The sequence below is a fragment of the Sander vitreus genome, chromosome 24, assembly GCF_031162955.1.
Source record: "Sander vitreus isolate 19-12246 chromosome 24, sanVit1, whole genome shotgun sequence".
Taxonomy (NCBI): domain Eukaryota; kingdom Metazoa; phylum Chordata; class Actinopteri; order Perciformes; family Percidae; genus Sander; species Sander vitreus.
Window position 1 is genome coordinate 3,633,607 of NC_135878.1, and position 19,568 is coordinate 3,653,174.

At 43.2% G+C, this 19,568-nt stretch overlaps 1 protein-coding gene across 1 annotated transcript in view; it reads right to left on the reverse strand.

The window, feature by feature from the left end:
• LOC144512905 (vang-like protein 1) overlaps nt 1-19,568 on the reverse strand; it is a 49,593-nt gene that overhangs the window by 21,088 nt on the left and 8,937 nt on the right. Inside the window, exons 2-3 of the mRNA XM_078243878.1 lie at nt 18,430-18,708; nt 6,830-6,956 (exon numbers count right to left, since the gene is read on the reverse strand). Coding sequence (XP_078100004.1) covers nt 6,830-6,956; nt 18,430-18,500 — 198 coding nt within the window. The 5' untranslated portion in view covers nt 18,501-18,708. The remainder of the gene's footprint in view (nt 1-6,829; nt 6,957-18,429; nt 18,709-19,568) is intronic.

Genomic DNA, 19,568 nt, shown 5'->3' on the forward strand with positions numbered 1-19,568 from the left:
TGGCTAACCTGGAAACAAAGCCAACTGGAGAGAAAAGAAATTATGAGAGGAGAGGAGGTCCATCAGAGAAATCATATAATAAGGAGAACTTAGCATCACAGTGACGAGTGCAGACAGTGATGATACATGGAAACGGACTCAATCAATGCCAGCTCAGTGTTTCCCACAAGAGTTTGTGAGAACATGGCGGATGGACCTTGGAGGGGGGTCTGCGGGCCTGCTACCCAGGAAGAAGATTTTGTACATTTTAAAATGAAATCAATCTGGTGGACTCAGTGACAGAAACACTAGTTTCTCTTTTCCACATCATCATCTCCTGTAGTGCCGCTACATATGTATAGTGTGTACAGTACAGCTATAACCATATAAAGCAGTTTGTGCCTGAGCAGGGCTGCATTACGGATCGCACAACCCCCTCTCTATAAGAACTGGACATCCAGCAACAGTGAGCATCAAAACTAGACATCCTCACGCGGAATAACAACTTTTGTGGTCCTATCATGTAACACTGACATGTCACTGAGACATCAGGGAGCAAGTTGGACCTTTCTGTCCTACCTGGCTTGGTTTAGTCCCTGGTCCAGAGCCGGACGCTGGAGGTGAGTTAGTGTTAGAGTCTTCTACGGTGGTGACGATCACTTCCTTTATCTCCTCTATAGTCTCGCAGATCTCAAGCACCTGCAACACCTCATCCCCCGCCTCCATCACCGTTGGCGACTGCATCCCGAAATCTTCAAAAAACTAATTTTACCTCAGTCCAGTTCCCTCAAACATCGTCTCGATCGATCCCAGAGTGATTGTGTGTGTGTTTGACCTCCCTGACTCTCTACTGATCTGCAGCCCAGCCCCGCTTTATCAGTCTAGAAATATCTCTCATCATGCCTCAGGAGGTATTGTATGGGACTGTGCGCTCACTTGCCACATAATGTCAGGGGCTTTAAGGAGAAAGGCAGAGAGCGATGGAGCGCGGAGAACAGTAGAGAGGAAGAAGAGTGTGTGTGGGGGTGGAAAGATGATCACATGGGATGTCCTGACAGCAGGAGGGATGGGGTGGGGGGATAAATGGAGAAGGAAAGGAGGAATACAGTAAATAAATATTCCAGAGTCCAGAGAGGAGAGTAAACAACAATTCCCTTGCTATACTTTCTCCCATCGTCCTCCTCACTTTCTCTCATAGTCTCTCTCTCCTTCCTCCCTCCCTTTTATCCGTCTTCCCCTCAAGGCATCCTCTCTCATTCTCCTCCTCATTCTCTGCTCGCCTCTTGCCTCAGCACCACTCTCCGGCGATTGCTTCTGACCCAGTGAGCACCGCGGTGTCGCCGTGCTGCCACTGGCAAGACTGCACGTGTGTTAATGTGTGTGTGTGTGTGTGTGTGTGTGTGTGTGTGTGTGTGTGTGTGTGCGTGCATGTGACGAAGGTAAGACAAAACCTGTTCATAACAACCAACCGATCAACAGTAGAACACAACAACATGACAGTGTGTCTTAAAGGATCAAAGGCTGATGTATCGTATTTCTCTGTGCCCCCAGAGCGCTATTGTTGTCCAAAAACTATTAAAAACACACCAATGGTGGACGGGTTGGCTCAGTTGGTAGAGCAGGCACACATATACTGAGAGGTTTATGCCTCGACGCACAGCTCCAGGGTTCGAGTCCGACCTGTGACGATTTCCTGCATGTCTTCCCCCTCTCTCTCCCCTTTCTTACCTAACTGTCCTATCACGTAAAGGCGGAAAAGCCCAAAAAAATAATCTTAAAAAAAAATTTGAATGAAGTATGTATTTGTGACAGGTTTTTAAAGATGTAGAGATTCGAGATTTTGAAATATTGAGAGATTGACTACGCCATTGTTGGCTTTGGTCTATTCATGGGATTTATTGACAATACAATAATATAGAGCATTAGCAAGTTCCTGGCTAGTTAGCTTACCAGTTACAGTACTTCACCAACTACCCATGAGTCTCCAAGCCCTAAACCACATATTTTGGGAAGACGTGCAGATGATGCACATATTTTTCAGTGTCATTCTGCGATGCTAATGATCTTCTCAAATCACAATGTTATATAGGATATTACTATACCATGGCCTTTAAAAAACACTGTCCTAAAATAGTAAAGCAAAGCCACAAATCAAGGAAGAGTTATTGGATTGTGCTGACCTTACCTTGAGTCTTTAGCCACAAAGTTCATCTCTGAGTGTCCGCTTGTTGCATGTCATCCCTTATTTCTCTCTCCCCTCTGTTCCTGTCATCTCTCAACTGTTGACTCACTGATAAAGGCATGAAAAATGCCTTAAAAAAATCTACCCCCACAAAACACCTCCAATTCTACCGTGGAAAGTGTTAAGAATATCTTCCCCTCTCTCTCTCTCTCTCTCTCGCTCTCTCTCTGGCTTTGCCCACCCACAGAGGCTGCAGCCTGGCCGTGGCATGCAGCTTACAACAAACACACACACACACACACACACAACGACTGAGCCAGGAAGCACTCACCGCAGGGAAGGGTTGCCAAACATGAACGCAAGTGCACTGCCTGTTCAAAGAGCCTGCCAGGGCTGCCTGTGCGCCCCACAGAGTTGGGGACGGCGGAGCTACCTGCGCCATGGTCTGTCAGGTAATGCAATAAGTTGTGCTGCTGTTACATTACCGAGGTAAGCGAGAAGCTGCGATCACAAAGATTAATTTGAGTTGAATGAATTGAGCTGCAGGGAGGACTAGCGGAAACAGGCTGAGGGGTGCAAGTTGGTAGAGTAACACTGCAGTCAAAGTACAACAATAGATTTATTTGACTCTACTTTTAAGTCTTTACTTCCATTCCACATAACAAGAACTCTGTGTGCCGATATCATAAACCATTAAATGTCACAAATGTGCTACAAAGTTTTATAATCCCATGCCAGCCATGCAGGTTTTTAGTGCATTTTGAGCCAAACTGTCTTCCCCATTTATTTGCCAGAAAGCACCTGATCTCTGCACAAATGAACACAAGAACACAGGGCCAAAATAGTTCCTTCTCTGAACTGCTCACAAACATCTCAAAATATACCCAGCTCCACTTTCTCTCCCCACTTGTTGGGATAGGAAGGCGCTAATTCTCAAAGAATGCTTTATGGTTTAAACATATCACATTTCTCCTGTTTGACACCTCATACAATGCCACTTCACATCACACTACTAAGCCGCAAAGCTGCCATGCTGAATTGACTTGAGCTACTCCAATCCATCTCTCACTACCCACTCCAATATCCAGTTTCGTACAACCATAACAGCAGGATAAACTGACCCCATAACTCACATAATTTAGTGTCAGTTCACCTATAGAAGTTCCATACCTCAGTCCAAGCTATACTCACCTCCATTGTCCTTTAAAAACACCCAACTGGCAAAATACAGCAGAGGCGGACTTGCCACAGACATCTACTGATACCATTTCTTCCCACCTTAAGATTTTACTGCTTAACGAGTGCTATGTTTCCACTGTGAAGGTCAAAAGCTGCAACAGCGAATGTTCTTTTTATGGAAACTGTCCATTTTTAATGTGGATTTTTATGTTTCACAACTGTTTTACAAGGCTGTCCTTCATTGCATCCTGTCCTTTGGTCTGATTTGCGTGTTTGGAAACATGCGCAGCCTGGATCTGAATAAGTTGCGGCGCATGTTCAGCATGGCGAGTAAGGTCATTGGGTGTGACCAGATGTCAGCTGCTCAGTTGTGTAAGGACCTCATTCTGATGAAGCCTGAGCGCATCCTCAATGACCCGGCTCACCCTCTGCACAAAAGGTTCCAACTAAGCTGTCGGGGCAATGGAAGGATTCTGCATAGGAAAATAACAACAGCTACTGTAGGTTTAGCAAGCCTTTTGTTCCTTTGGCAATTAGACAGTTAAATGAGAGGGACAGTACAAAAACATAGGATCTGATGGTATTTTGGTCTGGGCTGTGTGGAATGGTAATCTGTATGCAATGTTTGTATGGTGCAATATATATATTTATTTAATAGTGGATTGTAATGCTTGGACATTCTCAGGGATCATGTAGCCCACTGCATATCATAGTATTTATGAGTGTGTGTGCCAGCGTATGCTAGAGTGAGCGTACTTGAATGTGCTCTGTGTGTGTGCACACATACATGCATGTGTGTGTCTGTGGGAGTGTTTATCCGAGCAAGAGTGCTTGGAAATGCACTCCCTGTGTGCGCATGTGCATATGTGGGTGTCTGTGTGTGTGTGTGTGTGTGTGTGTGTGTGTGTTAGGGGATGGAAGGGGGGGGTGTCATAGTCATATAATCATATAATATTCATATTTACTTTACACATATTCATCTTTATCTGTTTTATGATGACTGTTTTGTATATCTTTGTTCATCTGCACCTTGACCCACCCGAATTTCCCTATTTGGGAAAATAAAGTTGACCTTGTAAGTGCGATAAAACCTTGTGTGTGTGTGTGTGTGTGTGTGTGTGTGTGTGTGTGTGTACTTTATCAATACACCTGTTCAACAATCCTAAACATGTAGAAAGCGATATGTTAATCTGCTCTGTCGCAACAACATCCACCTTGTATTGTGGAAGTTAATTAGCTGATTGATGGGCGATAGTGGAGCTAAAAGTTTGCGTCGCGCCAATACAATTTGGGGAAACACCAAAACTGGCGTCATCACACTCATTCCATGCAATGGTGGAACTTCATCACTCAGTGACTCAGCGACAGAACTTCCACGTCCTAGTCCCTGCGGTCCAGCCAAACATTTACACATACAAACACCATCTCTCGACGCAGGCAAGCCCTCTAAACAATTCTCTGGCTCAAATCTCCAGTCGTGTTTATGCCACATTTCCATGTAAAGCAACCCCTCTTCTTTTATAATTCCTGTGACGGAGAGGCATCACAGACACATCACAGCCGTGAGAAACTTTTGTGCTGGATTGTGAGGACACCCCTGCCAGCAGCGATGTGCTGCTCTGTCAGCCAAACTCTGATTAAGTCCCAGCGGTGGAGTAATGAGCACAGTTAGTCTCTGAGACGTGATCGACGCACACAGACCCAAAATATTCACATACAGGAGCATATGTGAGAGCAGAACACACAAGCACACACACAGACACACAGGGATTTGTGCTGAGCCTCTCTCTCAGTTGAATTGGTGGCCCTGATTACACAAACTAAAGCCAAACACCCCCGCCCTGTCAGCAGCACCACTGCAGGCCACAGCATGAATAAGAAATGAAAAGCAAAATACTAAGGATGGCTGTGCTCTGTGGCAAATCCTGTCATGTGTTAAAATTAGACACAAAAAAGCAGTTGCACAAACACGAGAACTGCTAACGAGTCTTGCCACAAGGCAAAGTGAGCACCAAGTAGGTCAGTAAATGATGGTGAACGATGGAGCGTCTGGGTGCGTTTGTGTTTGTCATCTATTCCCTTCAGCGAGTTAAGCCGAACACTTGATGAAGACCACTGCCAGGCAGTTGTTTGGCTAAAAGAGCGGGTCAGTCTTGGGTGCTTAAATCTCTTTTTTCATTAAATGCATTTGACTCTTGCCAGCAGCAAGTGTTGAAATTCCTGCTTTCAAAGAATGCTGGAAGAAGAAGTGCACACATTTGATCAAGTGCTCCTCAAAATGCCATGAAACTCTCCTCTTAGTTATCTGACATTTATAACCTTTATTGGTTTACGGTGATTTGCACTTTATGAATGCACCTGACCAGTGCCTAAAGAAATTGGATACCAATGTACATTTTATTACTGAATGCAGAAAAGAAAGGAGTTGTGTTTTGACTCAACAGTACCACACAATACTTAAGGTAACAAAACTCTTGTATCCCTCAAGTGCTACCAGGAATTTCACGTCTTAACATGCCAACTTGCAGCCAACCTGCCCAGCTAACACAGTGCAATCTGATCGACCTGTCTTTTATTTGTTCTGCCTTTTATCTGATTCCAAGACCCATAATCACATGGTTGTCTGATTTCTGAAATGAAAATGAGTCAGCACATTTGGCAAGAACAACATGAATAAACCAATGGCCAAACCAACCCATCCTGACGGTGTAGCCTATACCAGAAAATATTTGAGTTATTTAACGAATGCTAAAGGAAGAAGATTATTTGATTAACAATTGCCTACCTTATATTTCTCTATTATCAAATAATCCATCACATTATCCATTTGTTGAGCTTGCAATCACTGACATCAAAGTCAGCATGGTTTCTGTGGGTAGAGTTTGAATTTTGACTGACAGCTAAGCTGCTGTTTTTGCTTGGTCTGGTCCATTTTAGCGGGGGCCACTGAAGCAATCCCCCCACCTTCCATTGGACCATATTACGGATTGGCCCACTCCCTGAAGTGAAATACAGTGTTTGCTTTGGAAAATTGGACAAAACAAAGTTGTGATGACCAGAGAAGCAACCTTCTGCATCCATATCCTGTTGCCAATTTATCTGTGATAGATTTCCTGAAAGTAACAGCCCAAACCTTGCCAAAAGTGGACTGGCCCTACTGGCTTTTGCCCTCAAATACCAGATGGCCTGTCCCAGCCCAGGCTGATAAACATAATCATCATTCCAACTCATTTTGACTAGTGACTGATAAATCTCCTGTACTCTAAATCCTTTATAAATCAGAGTAGCAGAGAGATACTATCTTGTATTAGAGGCATCCATAAAGAAACTTATGAAAACATTGTTCAGTAATGGTTAATTTAAAGGTGAATGTACAGAAATGTAAAAGGAGATTTTTGTGAACTCATGTGGAAGAGGCTTCTAAGGTGGTTTGGATGCAGGATTGCATTTAAGTGATCGTGCAGACAGTGGTGCTGTGTTCAGTCCTACCTGGACCTGCTCACACCGAACAGCTGAGTCGCCCAGCAGCGGCTCGGCGGGCGGCGTGTTAATTGTAACAGACTTTTCTGAGCGGCTGTCTTTATTGCGGGTCTTGTGGCGGTCCCGGCTTCGCTCCCTGTAAAACAAAGCAAAAGCAAAAATCATGGTTAGTGTAGTACGGATGTTGCCTTAAAGAACTACTAGTATACAAGCTTGGAAACAAAATGGTCTTAGAGGGGAACATGTTTTATACATGAAGTTCAATTTACTCGTCACAAGGAACCCATTACAAATATACAGTTCAAGGTGCATCTTCAAATGTCTTATTTTGTCTGAGGAACAATCCAAAAACCCAAAGATAGACCATTAAAGAAAACTAAAAGAAACAGTCAATTTTAATATTTAAGAAGCTGAAAACAGAGATTTTTGCATTAAAAAATGACTTGAACGCTCATTGACTATTTAAATTTTCTGTCGATCGACAAAACGTTTTACCTCTAGAGAAAACGGTTTCCAAAGCTAAACAACAATAACCACCTGGCAATTGAATGCCTCTGCCAACCAGTCAAGCAGTTTGCAGTTTACATCGATGTCTGTCCAGACTCATATGCAGCCATGACAGTAGACAATGCTTCAAATATGGATGTTGCTGCAAAGAAGCCACATTCCAATTCTGAAACGTGGATGACACAATCACCACAGTTTCAAGATGGGCACCCAGGATTCGTGTCACCAATTAAGTATCCTACCAAATGGCGTATATATTCTCGGCAAAAAAATGACCTAACCAGTTCATCCTTGACGTGAAGAAATTCCCTCCAGGCGTTCCTGAGATATTGTGGGGACGGATGGACAAGCCGAAAACATAACGCCTTCAGCCACGGCTGTCGCTGGTGCGGAGGCATACAAATATCCTTGGGTCATCAGAGACGCATTATGGGAAATGTAGGATCCAATATTTGTAGCACTTTAAAGGTCCCATGACATGGTGCTCTTTGGATGCTTTTATATAGGCCTTAGTGGTCCCCTAATACTGTATCTGAAGTCTCTTTTATATAGATCTTAGTGGTCCCCTAATACTGTATCTGAAGTCTCTTTTATATAGGCCTTAGTGGTCCCCTAATACTGTATCTGAAGTCTCTTTTATATAGATCTTAGTGGTCCCCTAATACTGTATCTGAAGTCTCTTTTATATAGGCCTTAGTGGTCCCCTAATACTGTATCTGAAGTCTCTTTTATATAGATCTTAGTGGTCCCCTAATACTGTATCTGAAGTCTCTTTTATATAGGCCTTAGTGGTCCCCTAATACTGTATCTGAAGTCTCTTTTATATAGGCCTTAGTGGTCCCCTAATACTGTATCTGAAGTCTCTTTTATATAGACCTTAGTGGTCCCCTAATACTGTATCTGAAGTCTCTTTTATATAGGCCTTAGTGGTCCCCCTAATACTGTATCTGAAGTCTCTTTTATATAGACCTTAGTGGTCCCCTAATACTGTATCTGAAGTCTCTTTTATATAGGCCTTAGTGGTCCCCCTAATACTGTATCTGAAGTCTCTTTTATATAGGCCTTAGTGGTCCCCCTAATACTGTATCTGAAGTCTCTTTTATATAGACCTTAGTGGTCCCCTAATACTGTATCTGAAGTCTCTTTTATATAGACCTTAGTGGTCCCCTAATGCTGTATCTGAAGTCTCTTTTATATAGGCCTTAGTGGTCCCCTAATACTGTATCTGAAGTCTCTTTTATATAGACCTTAGTGGTCCCCCTAATACTGTATCTGAAGTCTCTTTTATATAGACCTTAGTGGTCCCCTAATACTGTATCTGAAGTCTCTTTTATATAGACCTTAGTGGTCCCCTAATACTGTATCTGAAGTCTCTTTTATATAGGCCTTAGTGGTCCCCCTAATACTGTATCTGAAGTCTCTTTTATATAGACCTTAGTGGTCCCCCTAATACTGTATCTGAAGTCTCTTTTATATAGACCTTAGTGGTCCCCCTAATACTGTATCTGAAGTCTCTTTTATATAGGCCTTAGTGGTCCCCTAATACTGTATCTGAAGTCTCTTTTATATAGACCTTAGTGGTCCCCTAATACTGTATCTGAAGTCTCTTTTATATAGACCTTAGTGGTCCCCCTAATACTGTATCTGAAGTCTCTTTTATATAGACCTTAGTGGTCCCCCTAATACTGTATCTGAAGTCTCTTTTATATAGACCTTAGTGGTCCCCTAATACTGTATCTGAAGTCTCTTTTATATAGGCCTTAGTGGTCCCCTAATACTGTATCTGAAGTCTCTTTTATATAGACCTTAGTGGTCCCCTAATACTGTATCTGATGTCTCTTTCCCAAAATTCAGCCTTGGTGCAGAATTACAGCCACTAGAGCCAGTCCCACAATGAGCTTTCCTTAGGATTTCTGTGTCTGTAGCTATTGAGGAGGAGAGAGGGGGGGGCAAGGTGGAGAGTGGGGGTGTGGCCTTGACCAACTGCCACTTTGCTCGTTTGAAAGCCATGATGTCTCTCTCTCATGGGTGGGCCAAATTCTCTGGGCGGGCAAAGTAGAGAAAGGTGAGGTAACCTTTCTCCTTATGACCTCATAGCCACTGGGGGACCATAGGCAGGCTGGGGGACGCATATTAATGTTAAAAAACCTCATAAAGAGACATTTTCATGCCATGGGACCTTTAACCATATCAGGAACTAAAAATCATGATATCCCAGCCTTTGCTACTTTGATTTAGATTTTTTTTTTATATATATATATATATCTGCATTTTGTGAGTGAGTAACCCTTTAAGAACCAAATATGAATGTATTTTTGCTTTTTCTTTCTTTAGTCTTTGCACCTTGTTTCCGACCTCTAGCCCCCTGTAGAGTGTGTGCCCCATTTAGGCTGAGTCCTTAGCAGTGGCCCGGGTTTGAATCTGACCCGTGGCCCTTTGCTGCGTATCATCCCCTCTCTATCCCCCTTTTCCTGTCTACCTGCACTAATAAAAAAGTCCAAAAACTAATCTTTAAAAAAAAAGGAAAGAGATTAACACACACACACACACACACACACACACACACACACACACACACACACACACACACACACACAGCACAAGGAGAGCAGGGACAATGTGAAAGGAGTCGGCTGCTGTTTGAGTCAGATAAGACCAGAGCAGCTCACTGGGTTTCAGTCTCCATCTAATTTCCGTTGACTGAAGCCCATGTGAACGCTGCCCCTCCCTATACATCTGACCTTCATCTATCCACCTCCTCGTCCCTCCATCACTCTCCCTACAAGGCCCTCTGTCCATATGAGCTCCATTTAGCCAGACTGACCCGCTGCACTTACAGCCCTAATCTTGCACAGAGCGTCAATAGCGGTTCTCCACATCCTTAGCCCAGCATTACGATCGCCACATGGCACGGTGCCTACTCTGCAGCTCCATTACCACAGAAAAGCTCAGTTAATCCCTCATCTGTTTCCCTCCCCCTCCGGATTCTGACATCTTGGACATACTTACAGTGTTTTATGGCACACATCAAAATGCTGCAGAACTGATTACACAAAAACACTACAAAATGCGAAGGTAAATTTGTCTGGCAGCAGTTGTATTTCCCAGCTGTTGGAGGGCGCTCAGAAAGAATGAGAGACAGACAGACACCAGAGCCAAGGCTGTCAGATCTCACATAGATATTACAAGCTGAAGATGCTGTATGGAGATTACTGGACAAACATGTTGGACATCAGGTGAATGAAAGAGACATCATGCAGTTCTTTTTCACGTCTGAAGAAGACAAAAGACATTTATACATGCTGTTGTCTTAGATAATTACGTTTCCTGCTGTCCCTAACTTGTTTCATCACATTATCACTTCTTTTGGATGAGCAACATTAGAACAGAAGTGTAACAAATCTAACTTCCACAACATTCTCTCCGTTAAGACAGTCCAAGATTATTTTGCCATTGGCATTTGTTATCACCTGACAAATCTAAGTCTAATATTCACTCTTTTTTTAGCTCTGTTCTGGTCTCCACCAACCTTTATGGTAGGAGGAAACCAGAGCACCCAGAGGATACCCACGCAAACACGGGGAGAACACGTGAACTCCACACAGAAAGGCCCTGCCTGGACCGGGGATCGAACTCTGCAGTGTCAACTTGCTGTGAGTTAGAAGTGCTAACCACTGAGCCACCGTGCCGCAACAAAGATTAGGCTCTTTAGCTTGCTGGCTAGCTTCACCAGCTAGATGCTAACTTTCTCCGTCTGCTGTTTGGTGCTGGGCAGGTAGCATTTATCAGCTGCCTACTGCGGTCAGAAACAAAGCTGATAAGAGTGGTGAGACTCTGCTGTGAAGCTGTGGGCCATGCCACCAAAACAATGAGTTGACCGATGCTAAAATGTTCTGTAGAGCTGAATGAACTGCAGACAGGTAATCATTTTCTGTGGATGATGAACTACAAGCGACACCTTTCATATTATACAAACTCATTTGAGCCATTGTTATTATAACAATATTGATTAGAGCAGGTGTAATCTTTTCAAAGTCACACACAAAAAAATGACAAAGACAAAAAGTTTGGATAATGAAAGTCTTACACAGCTAAATAAGATATGGTGCCCATTAACAATAGCCTTATGCTGAAGTGTAAAAACAAGTGGCCCTTGAATGCTACTTTCTCACACAATAACAATTCATAACCATAATGTACAGGATATCCTGCCTGCAAGGGTAACAGTGGAATCAGAATGATTGACAGCAGTGGAACGGTTAAGGTCTAACAGAGTTAGCAATTGGATGGATGGAAGTGTTTTGAAAAAAAGGGTGTTAACCAGCATGCTTTCCGCCTCTATTCTTGTACTTCCCTTGAATGTGGACACGATTTCCTACAGAAAATCACAACAGAAACTTAAGTTTCAAATCTGCACACAGTGAGAGAGAGCTTATTTCCAATAGCCTACAGCAGCTTCTCTCACGGACAGAGTGACTGACATATTCTTGTCTGATAAATCCAGGAGATTAGGTTGACTTAAGCCCTTAAATATATTACAGCTATCATTATTACTTTCAATATTATTATGGCTATAATGATCCCTGTAGAAATGGTTACTCCAGTGGATGTGATCATCAGTCAGAGGCTGTCACTGATTGTGATTATTAATTGGGAAGGAGAGGGAACAGGGAGGAGGCTGGGAGGAGCAGCAGGGCTCAAAAAGCCGTGATCCTACTTCAAAGTCATCAGCAGAATAAGAAGCAGCTCTGGGGGAAAGGAAAGTTAACAGCTACACTAAGTAAAGAGCAGAGTGTAGCAGAAGGTTGTGTTAAAAAGAAAATAATCACTCTACTACTTAAAAAAGAATTGGGATGAAAGTTGCATTTCAGGGTCTGAAAGTGAGTGACAGAGCAGCCAATATCAGTCAATAAAAAAATAATAAAAATATTCCCAGGGTTCCTCTATGTAAGCGACTTGGAGAGACTCCCTGTCCTACTGGGAGAGAGGGAGGACTGCTGCAGACTGACAGCAAAACATATGTAGCAGCCGGCCACGAGCTCCGCAACTTTGTGAGCCCTTCTCACATCTCACAGCTCCGTCTCACATGTCAAATAATGAATGATCTGTAGTATGTATTTATATCTTGTGTTATTCCATCCTTTTTTCTGCCCTTTTGTGATGCTTCTTTTTATTTTATGCACCCATTCCAATAAAGTCACTTAAATTGAAATTGCAATTTGTCACGTTCACCAAACACATCAGTTAGACCTCACCCTAAAAGCCTTTTCTCAGATATGAACAAGTTATCATAGTTACAGGATCTACTACACTGATATACAAGAGCAATGCTGTTTCTTTTTCTCCACTCATTTATTAGAATGCAATGCAGCCAGTGTTTACATCTGTACAAATAATCTCACTGACAGTGTTACTTTAACTGGAAAACAAATGACTGTAATATTTCTACTGATCTCACCTACACAGCCCTCTCTCTCTCTCTCTCTCTCTCTCTCTCTGAGTGCAAAGCAATCTGGGAAATCAGAAACCAGTAAATGAATAAGGAATCAGTGAAGCAAACTGAAGGATAGTGTCGAAACTTCTGGAACAAATTACAATCTTACTAATCCTACATCTAAGGGACAGAGGGGTCACACAATGATTAAAAGAATGACATAAACATGTATTCATTTGATAAGAATGACAATATATATATATATATAAATATATATATATATATATATATATATATATATATATATAGTATATGTCACACAAAACTGTTTTTTATTATTGTGTATTCTATTTCTCTTGTGAATTACTTCAGGCCTTTCCTAAAAATCCGAGATGAACATCTGCGAGGGACAAATCCCTCTTTGATTAAAATGCCCATAACCCAAATCCACATTAAGAGATAACCTGTAATGAGCAGTCACATGTACTTCATTTTAAGATTGGGAACCACCGGCTTACAGTAAACAAGGTGTGGATGTGTGTCTGTACACACAGCATGTATAACGTCCATTTGTGTATCCCAGCAAAGCGTGATTCATTGTGAACAGAAGGTAAAGCAACACCTGGTTCTCGGCATGCTGGCGAGACTACAGATGTGTAAGAAAAACGTGCAAATGATGATGATGCAAGTTAGACATCAAATTGTGAACAGCAGCATTTTGAAATGTGCAATTGTGAATCCACCTCGAGGAAATGCAGAGGTGAGCAGACCTGTGGGCAGCCAGGGAGTGGTTTGAACAGATCGGCCTCTGTCTACCATCCTCTCCCCTCCCCCAGTCCGTTTTCTCATTCTCCCTTCAGCATGCTTCAGGGGTGATCGCACCGTCTTGAAACCTCGTTCCAAACACACACACACACACACACACGCACACACACACACACACACACACGCGCGCGCACGCACACACAGACACACACACACACACACACACACACACACACACGCGCACACACACGCACACACACACACACACACACACACACACACACACACACACACACACACACACACACACACACCTTCTCCCCTCCCTTCCCACATCCTCTTCCTGCCTCATTAACATGCAGCCGGCTCGTTGGTATTCCAACAGAGTGCTGTGCTATGATTTGATTAATGGAATGTGACTTCCAGCGTGGATCCCTGAAACGTGTATTGCTTTTTTGGAACAGTGAGGATGGGAAGGGAGGGAGGAGGGGGAGGGGTCTCGGGAGGGGCAGAGATGCCTGGCAGAGCTGGGGCCGAGTCCTGCCAATTAGGCTCTGGAAGCACCGTTTCCATCTAACACCTGAGGATAAGTGTGTGGCTGTGGTCACAATCTCCACCTCACACAGAGGGAGAGCAATAGCAGGACGCTATTGGAGAAGTAGAGCCAACTAGCATGGAACGTCAAACTGTCTGTGGACCAATTTGTTCTCTCTGTGGCTGGCAGGGCAACCCAGGCGCCTGTGTGCCACACAGCTTTGTGTCAATGCAGCCATCTGAGCCACGGCACTGGTGGTCGACTCAAGCTCGGCCAAATGGGCAGAGTCATGAGGCCAAATAAAAACTGACAGACCAACCACACACTCACCTGAGTCATTTCAAACCCATAGACACGTTTTGGAGCAAGGGAGAGAGGGAGAGAGCAAGAAGTCTAGTGCTCAGTGTGTGATGGGGTTGTTGAAAAGAAAGCTGTCTCCATCATGAACTTTGATTATTGATTATTATATTTAAATCAATATTACATTTCCTTTAAAACATATTTAGCTTAATAGGTCCAACACGTGTGATTTTAATCTTCTTGGTAATGATAATTGTAACTTGACTAATAAGCTCTACTTCCCCACTGTAGCGCGTGCAGTTTGGTGTTGACCCAGGTTGAGTTGGAGGGGTACTGGGTGTGATAAGCAGTCTTGTGAACTGGCCGCTCCCCAGGATAAGCCTCATACAGATAATGCTACAGCAAGGTGAGACATTCCAGTGACAAAGAAGGGTCGGGTTGAGCTGGAAAAGAAGGAGTTGTATGACATGTTGTCCGAAAGTCGGAAATTCAAAAGTGTTAGCTGTTCTACACGGCCACACTGCAAGGTGGAGTAAAAAGCTGTCCATCATAGAGAGGGAGGAGACTTGATATTGTTTAAATGTGTGAATAACAGATTTTCAGAAAGTCTCTCCTGGAGGACATTCATAGCATTGCACTCTGCCATTTCACATTAAAACTAACAGAGAAATAGTTGGGTGAAGCATGAAAAAAGTGAGCTTAAATCGGATCAAACCCTAGCACAGCGTGAAGTGGGTGTGAGTGCTGGATTGTCGGTTTTGGAAACTTTCAGAAATGGTCGGACACAGCCTCCATGCTCTGTGTTGAGAGATTGCACAGAGTATTCACTCTCCTAAACATCTTCACATTTTATTATAACAGTATTCAGACTAATTAAGCCAGACGGTCAACTTACAAATCTATATAAAATGTATATAAAACGTCTTCTTCAAGAGGCATATCGTTCAGGAACCTCCAAATGGAACTGTAATTGTGAATGAATTAGTTTAAATGACTCACTCAGTCCCATGTGAATGCTGTGTGCTGCCCTATAATTGGAGTTATACCAATCAAAAGAAACAATTTTCCACATGAGCAGCTGCTAATATGAGATTTGCAATTTCATATTTATTTAAATACTTAAAATTGTGTGTGAGGAGCCATCTTTAGGAAACTTTTGAGAGAAAGAAACTGAAGTAAAATGACTCAACACCAAAATACTGCACTGCACCAAAGAATATATTGGGGAAAAACAAAAACAAAAACAAAACATGGCAGCCTCTTGCTACTTCCAAGAAGTCATGTGGTAATGGAAAAGTATGACCAAAGAGTGAAATTGTGCAGCTCTGGATTCTGGCTAAATACAACTATGTATGGATCGCTGTAATGTATAAAGAAACCAGCGTCATCAGCATGTGTTGTCTCAGCATTTGGCAGGAAGTAACGTCCACGGACAGAGATGCTACTCTTCCATTACTGAAGAATCAGGGGACTATTTTGTGAAAGTATCTTGGACACCAGTTAAGGATTGTTTGACACAGGAGAAGGGCAAAGAGCCAGCTATGAGAGGGAACAACTCCATGGTCTGTTAATGAAAACCTGAGCCAATTCCATTCCATCCTTCTATTATATTCGGACAAATTGTGTTTAAGATTGCCTCCCAAATTATGCATTCACACAAATACAACGAGAAGATCATGTTACTGTGTGTAATTATTCGTATGCGATTGCGCGCCCACGTTCCTGCATCTGTTCCGGGCATCAGTGTAATTAGACTACAGCGATCCAGAACTGCCTCACGCGTGGCACCCCTCGGCGTAAAAAGATTACCTTCAGACGACGATGGCAAGGAGTTTCAAAGGCAACAATTTATTTATTTTTAAATATCAAATTAGAGGCCAGCCGGTGGCTTTGGCACAGTCATGGTAGGAGCGGAGCAGCAGAGGAGCGGGAAAGGCGCTTGGCGGGGATGCCCATAATGTTCCTTTCCAATTTGCTGTCACTCACTTGAAAGGCTTCAGAAACAGAAGTAGTGGGGAATAGGAGCTCCCACCACTACCCACTAACCTCTCCCCCTTATCTTTGATTCCAACCGAAGCAAGACTTTTGCTCTGCGTAACTTTGAGCTAGAAGGGCACATTCCTGCCCCAGAGAATGCGAGTGAGTGGGGAACAAGTGATACGCCTGTGCCTACCCATCCTTAGAGAGTAGCCAGGAATCTATTTAAGAAGGGGGGGTTTCAAGAGGAGAGTTCAAGAGCGAACGGGAAAAGGGCAGCTGCTGCATTCATATCGTGACGGACACATGGGAGCAAAAAATGAGCAAGGGTATGATGAGGGAAGGGAGAGTAAAGAGATAAAGACGACTTGAGCGTGAAGGATAAAGAGCGACGGGGAATAAGACAGGGACAGAAAGTGGCTAACGATAGGGCTGTGCAATTTATTGAAATTTGAATAGCGATTACGATTTAGGCTTCTGATGATCACAAAATCGGACTAGTCGAGAAAAACGATTATTTTACACGTTATTTTTTGCAAGTAAACTCTTATTTTCTCATGTGTTCTGAATGGAAAGTTCAAACGGGGAAAGTATTAAGGGAAATTTCACAGTTCATGGTGCTTCACTGTTGATTTGTTTAACCTGTTTCACTGTTTTCTTAAGTTCAATAAATGCAACATCTCTCCAAAAGACAATTTAAAAAAAAAAAACAGTAATCTGGGTTAAATAATCCTGATTTCAGTATTGACCAAAGTAATCGCCATTATGTTTTTTTCCGTAATCCAGCAGCCCTGGCCAACGACATGGGACACGAAGTTCCTTATACGGCAACAGGTGACAGTGTGAGTGGGGGGGGGGCGGCAATGGGGAACTGAGAGAGATATATGGCGAACAAGCAAGAGGGGGCCGTCAGTGACAAGGGAGGGGCTGTTGTGGAACAAGAGCCTTCTCTCCAATACCCTCCTCTCATTCCCTCTCAGGCTCTCAACGGGTCCGCTGAGCCATCAGTCAGTCAGCCCTCTTCAGCACCTGTCCCCTGCTGCCTTCCTGAGGCCTGTCAGCCGCAGCCATTTCACTGCTGACAGACTAATGCAAGCTGTGGGCTCCACACATGCTCGGCCAGAGAGGAAGACAGAGATACACGGGAGGTGGGATCAGTGGGTGGACATGTGTAGGGAAAAAAAGGTTACGGTAGTGGAAATCCAGGCATAAGAAAGGGAATAAAGAAAAACTGACTGATTGATTCTGTCAATTAGTTGATTATTCGGTTAGTCTATGAAATGTCATTTCAAGTAATATTTTTAAGATATGTCCAAGTTGGAGATTAAGTATGTAAATATTAAACAACCTTTGACAATGAAACAAGACACACAACCACAAATAATGCAAGATACTGTTCTATAGGGATGTTTGTTCCATATGTGACAGGAGCCAGAAGCAACTTTAGGCAATATTGTAGTTTGTTTTCGTGTGTTCTAAAATCCAACTCTTTTCGTCCAGCATTTTTGACATTACAGATGTGCGAAGAGAGAGAGGAGCTATTTCAGGTGTCCCTGGTTCCAGAACTAAAAGTCCCTTTCATTTTTCCCATAGATAGTGTTACGTGACTCACAGTCACAGTGCTCTTTGGCTTGAATGGACATGGATCTCTCCCAGCTGAACCATCAGTACAAAAGATAAACCAAATATGTTACAACATATCTAGTTCTTTGAGGAAACAGTTGAAGTTGAAAACCTGTGTCTATAAAACTGCATGTACCAAGGTGCATTTTGGCAATGAACATCCAATCTCAAAGCTTATAATTGTATGACATGAGCCCCAAACAAGAAATGTTTGTAATTTTTGCTTGATAAATGACTAATCAATTATCAACATTCGTTTTTAGTTAGGCAATTGAGTGATTAGTCAACTACGTGTTACAATAGATATATATTTGGTCTTCTTTAGAGAGGTCAAAGTGCAAGTTCAGCTGCCGAACAGCAGCCTCGGCCCTGGTAGGGATTTGGTCATTAAAAAAGGACACTTTGGCCGCTCCCCTCCAGGTAAACGGGAGGAAAGAGAAATATTGACAAAGAAGGATTTAGTTTTACCCATGCCTGTGGGATCCCCGGGAGCGTCCAGAGTAGTAGGAATAGCCCGAGTAGGTGGACTCTGTGTCCATGGCGATGCAGTCCTGCCCAGGCAGCTGGGCTCTGGGCGAAGCAGAGGCTGCTCGGCTGGACCGCTGGCAGACGCAGCGGAACCTTGCGCGCGGTGTTGTTGAGCTAGAGGCGATCAATTGGCTCGCTCAAGAGGCTGACAGAGGTGACGAGCTGTCGGCAGTCAGGCTTGAAAGCGACCCTGGGGGCGCCCGGTGAGGAAGCATCAACCTGGAGGGGAGCAAAGGGGGGGGGGGGGTGAGACAGACAGGAAATTTGAATTCAAAATGTGAAACGTCTGGGAAACCTGCCCACATCTGACTGTTAGGGACAGGAGGAGCCGACAAGACAGGGACAGTGTCTGACAGCGAATAAAGAACATTACACAATTAATCATTCAAGTCACAGGCTTTTTTTCATCACATTTCTTTTTTCTTTTTTTTTTTATCATTTAGTATTTTGTTAGCACCCCACATGCTACTCAGATGTACAATCTTCTGGCTACAAACCTGCAGTGACAACACTATGTTATAGGCAGCTCTCAGGAGGTTACAGCTGAGCGTTCCAGATAAAAGAAACACTGCAACTGTGAAGCAGCAATTTGCTCTTATTCCCATACGGCTGACAACTGACATACAGCAAACTATTTAAGCCTGACACTGACACGCGTTGAGAGGACGAAAACAGTGCGAGTGTGGTGAATATAAACGACTCTCTTTCACAGGAGAAGTTCAATAAGATGGAGGTGTTGCCAGTTTGGGAGCGAGTCTCAGGGAGTTGTGACATCACAGTAAAATAGGAAGAAATTCAAGGAACTGTTCCACTCAACGTGTCCTCGTTCTACCTACATGTCATTACTTTTAATCAACAGTTGATTGTATCAGTATAATGCATGTTAGATTTTCATTACTTCGCTCCCGAGTGTCACAGCAGTAATGCATTAACGATACTGAAAGAAATGAATTGCTTGTGGCTAGGACATGCTTCATTTGTATGTAAAATAAAGCATGTAAAATATAATGAAACTTTTTCAGTGAAGCGTTGTAGCACTTCTACACAACCCCAGGATGCATTTGTTAAGAGGCTTGGAT